Below are 4,887 nucleotides of genomic sequence, written 5' to 3' on the forward strand. Positions count from 1 at the left end.
CATTATAAATATGACAGAAATTTATTAAACCTCAAAAACAGGATTTCACGGAGTAAAAGAGGATAAAAGACACCCAACTTTCATGTGATTTATTAGTTGATTTTTGCTCATCAATCTTTTGTCCCTTAGCCAAAATGCAGAGCTGTACTGTCGAATAGGGTCCCAATAACCTTTTGGCTCCTAGCACTCAGTTCCCACCCAGCACTTCTCAGCCTGTCACCTGCTGATAGCTTTTAAGCCTTAGCCATGTCCATGATCCTACTCACATTCTCCTATAAAAACACCTTTGCTCCCCTTGCCCTCCATCATCTTCTTTAGACACATTTATTGAAGTTACTTAATCATAGGTGTATTGATTTCATAATAAATTAATGGCTTCCTTTTGCTCAATATTCTTGGCAATGTTCACGGTCTTTATGGCCTATTTTTCCTCACCAGCTTTGACATCTCAAATACACGTACAGTTCTCTACTATATCAGCAGCCCCTGCATTTTTGCATGATGCCCCCTCATTCTCTCCTCCAACTTTATCACCAGATATTGAACCGTTGTTTCCTACTCCTGGAGTTGGAGCACCTTCTCCTACTGAGTCATCAATACCAACCATTCCTTCAAATCCAAGCCCTCCAAATCCAGATGACATGCTAGCTCCTGGCCCTGCAGGATCGTCAATTTCACCATCTGGTTCTTTGCCAGCCTATTCTTCAGTGTCTCTAACTTCATCAGGACCTTTAAACTTAGCTGTTTTTCTTGGTTTGCTGGTGTTTTGCTTAGTGCAGCCTTCTGGTATCATGTGAGGTCCTCTCGGTGACAGCTCAATTATTGTTAATAGTGGTTCCAATTTTATTTTTTTAACGTTTCGACATTTCTTCTTTTTCATATACTAGCATATATTGTATATGTTTTGTTGTGTTGTTAGGTGAATGAAAGTGAATGGCATTGTTGTGAGTTTGTGATAGGAATTCCCTTCAAAAGACAAACTGTAATTTATTAAAGTTGTAGTCCCATTTCTTTGCATCTCAGTGTTCTTGGGGAGACATAATGAGGGTTTATTTGTAGATTACAGGAGGTTTATCTAGATGGTGAAGTAGTAAATTTTGATTCTGTCACAGTGCTTGTTTGATTGCATGCTTTGCTAGCCATGAGTATTCTCTAATCACTAATGTATAGTTCTCTCTGTTTTCCTTTCTACTGTGCCATGTTTTATTGACAACTCGTCTGTGAGGTTGCATATTCTATATTTCCAACCAAAAACAATTTACTTAATATCATTTACCTTCTAAAACTATAGATTACCTGATAAGATTTGATATTTTACTTAATATCAGGAAAAAAAGTTATCTAATTTTATAATATTTAGAACCCTTAACTAGTTTTTAGAAGTTTTTTTTATAAGAAATTGATTATATAATAAAAAAGATAAACATATCACCATATATATTTTATTTAAAATAAGTTGTATTGTTGTTAGTTTTTAATGATAAAATATATTTAATGTGCTTTCATGTTGAGATTTTTCTAAAGTGATATATGTTTATTCTTTATTATGAAATATAAAATTACATATTAATTGCTTTTATTATCCCTTAAGCAATTTTTTAGGATAATGTCCAATGATGGTTCATAAATCTTATATTGCGTGAACAAATAAATACAATTAACATGTCATAAAAATATTTTTTATGCGGATATTTATAATAAAGTTTCATATTAAATTTTTTTGCTATCCTTTCAGAAAACATTTTAGGATAATGCCAGTTTACTTATCCTTAGTAGATCATGATTAATAAAATCCTTAACCAAAACTTCAATAATTATTTATTTGAAAGATGAGTAGAAAATATTTTTTCCAAGTAATTTTATTATTTTCTTGGTCAACTTCTAAGGATAAAACTATCAATAGTTTATTTATTCTATGTCGATCCATGAATAATAAAACCTTAAAAAAAAATACTTACAAGTTAAAAATATATTATTATTGTTGTTGTTGTTGTTATTGTTGTTTGAAAAAAAATATTTTATTTTTGTTGATTTATAGAATAAAAACCATTTTTAGGTTTTTTTTTTTTTATCTAATATCCATCTATGATAAAAAACCACAAATAAATATTTATGAATTGATATATATATTATCATTTATAAATCGACTTCTAAGGATAAAACCCTTTGGAGATTTATTTTTTATCTTCTGTCAATATATGATAATAAAACCATTCACAAATATTTACGAGTTGAAAATATATATATATTTTCTTAAAGTGATCTTATTATCATTTCTAATTAACTTCTAAGGATAAAATCGTTGAGGGTTTTTTTTTATCCTATATCAATACTAAAACCATAAACCCATGTTTACGAGTCAAAAATAATTTTTTTTTTCAAAATGATCTTCTTACCATTTTTAGATCGAGTTCTAAGGATAAAAATCATTGATTTTTATTTATCCTATATTAATCTATTATAATAAACTCATGAATGCGCAACACAATTATTTATCCGCACATATCCACCACATTAAATTCACATTGGGCACACAAACCACACAATATCACAACATCATAAAAAAAAACAATCCAATCATTCAAAAACACACCCAATAATCCTAATAATTCACATCAAATTAAAGATCATTATCCATAAACAAATCAATATCACAAAAATCCCACAATTCATCATGCATGTTCAAAAAAACATTTATGTGCAAAATCAATCTTTCTAGGAGGTTAAAGTAGATTGAAATCAACTTGAAGTCACTAAAACAACTTTGGTGCGTGCAGCTCACGCATGTCCATGGATGGTGGTGTGTGCAATCACGCTCTAATGACCCGAACAAACTGAGATCCACTAGATTGGGTAGATCATCAACTCCTCTTTCTTCTTTGGCCTACGGTGAGGCAAACAAACTAAGGAAAGAGATCTAACCACTTTAAGCTTAAGCTCTTTTCTCTCTCTGTTTTGTTTCCCTCTCTGTTTTGTTTCTTCTTTAACGGTAGTTGTTGCCATCGCTGGAGGACAAATTTGGGCGTGTTTGGCATTGTGGTAGTTTTTGTGGTTGTGATTTGAAAAAAAAAACTATTTAATAAAAATCACTTTTAGTTAAGGTTGGCTTTATAAAATATGAATTTGGCTAAAATTGTGGTTTTAAATTGAAGTTGAACAAAAAACAGTTTAATTTGTTTAGTTAAAAATGTTTTTCATATTGAGGTTTGGTAATAAAATGACTGAAAAGAACATATATTAATATTGTTTTTTAATTAAAATAATATAGATTTAATTATTATTACATCATGAAATGAATAATCCTTTAGGAAAAGATTATTCTTTTATCTCATTAAACTATTTACAATTCCATCGTGCACAAAATCCATACGGGAAGGCCTTTACGATCCATGACTTTTTGAGCGTGCAACAACATTAAGTAAAAAATCATCGGGAACAAAATTAGGATTGCGATCAAATTTTACAAATGCCACATCATCTTGTGATCTCCTTCTAATGTAATTATATAATGTCATTAATGCAACTACAATTTGAACTTGCATTTTGCATGGATAAGCAGTCATGTTTTGTAAAATTCTCCACCTCTGTTTCCATACTCCAAAAGAACGTTCTATCACATTACGTAGTGATGAGTGTGCACGATTAAATACTTCTTCCCGACCTTTTGGTTGTCCACAACGCCTAAAATCTTATAAGTGATATCTCGCACCTTTATATGAACCTAAATACCCATACTCATTGGGATATCCAACATCAATCAAATAGTATTTACATACAATTAAAAACAACATGCTAAATTTTACATTAAATCAGTAAATAAAAATGCATATTATTAAACTTACATTAGTTGTGGTTCAATTTCTATCATATTACTACCTTCCGGTGGTTTTGGGAATTTTATATTGCTATTGTCAATAGCCTCAAGAAAAATATATATGTTGTGTGCACTACCTTTCCATCCTTCCCACACAAACATGAATTGCATGTCAAAATACAAGTAACCATAATTTTAATGTCAGTGAACCGTTTCTTCTAATAAATGGAATTTGATTTTCATATGATATGCAAGTACGAACATGTGTGCCATCAATTATACCAATACAATTCTATATGAATAAATAAATGACTATTAGATTGTAATTATTTAACAACATTCATTAAACAATTTAGGTTGACTTTAACAATAAAAAAAAAACATACGTCTTACCTTGAAATGAGACATGTATCTTGGATTCATTGCAATTTCTCTTTGAGTGTTTGTAAATTCAGAATCGTCAGGTTTATGACATTTACCACAAACAAACATACTACTTTAAGGACTTCTTTTATGCATCTACTAATAGTTTCACTAGAATGCTGAAATCTCTTATGCACTTTCCTATTTGAAGCCCTTAATCCTATTGTATAGAAATATTGTCATTTTCTCAAGAACACTCTTCTTTCTTTAAGGTTTTAACCCATACTGTATTTCTAAATCGTTACAAAGGCTCAAGAAAGTTGTAGTGTCCATCTTAATCATGTTAACACATCATTTTCAATGTCCTCTTAAAACTTCGTTCAACCAACACATGCTTGTATTGTATGAAACCATTCAAGGTTCTTTATGCATATAATTAATATAATACATGTTTATAGCTCGAGCTATGCATAAACTTAATTTTTGCATATCAAATTGTCACCTAAATAATGATTCACCATCCTCATCATTGTTATTGTCATCGTCGTTTTTGTTATTGTCATCATCATCGTCTTTGTTATCATTGTCATTGTCGTTTTCTTCGTCGTCTCCATCATCACTAACCCTTCCAAAGGCACCACTGCCTTCACAATCATGATAATTAATATGGTCTACAACATGATTAATTATATTTTCATAATAATTATTAA

The 4,887-nt window shown here is 30.3% G+C and overlaps 1 protein-coding gene across 1 annotated transcript; it reads left to right on the forward strand.

Annotated features, from left to right (window-relative positions):
• The first annotated feature begins 232 nt into the window (after positions 1–232).
• On the forward strand, positions 233–1,017 carry LOC18111291 (classical arabinogalactan protein 26). The gene has a single exon (XM_006389604.3). The coding sequence runs from the start codon at positions 372–374 to the stop codon at positions 795–797; it is 426 nt and encodes a 141-aa protein (XP_006389666.2). The 5' UTR covers positions 233–371; the 3' UTR covers positions 798–1,017.
• Positions 1,018–4,887: the final 3,870 nt, after the last annotated feature.

The sequence above is a fragment of the Populus trichocarpa genome, chromosome 2, assembly GCF_000002775.5.
Source record: "Populus trichocarpa isolate Nisqually-1 chromosome 2, P.trichocarpa_v4.1, whole genome shotgun sequence".
Lineage (NCBI taxonomy): Eukaryota > Viridiplantae > Streptophyta > Magnoliopsida > Malpighiales > Salicaceae > Populus > Populus trichocarpa.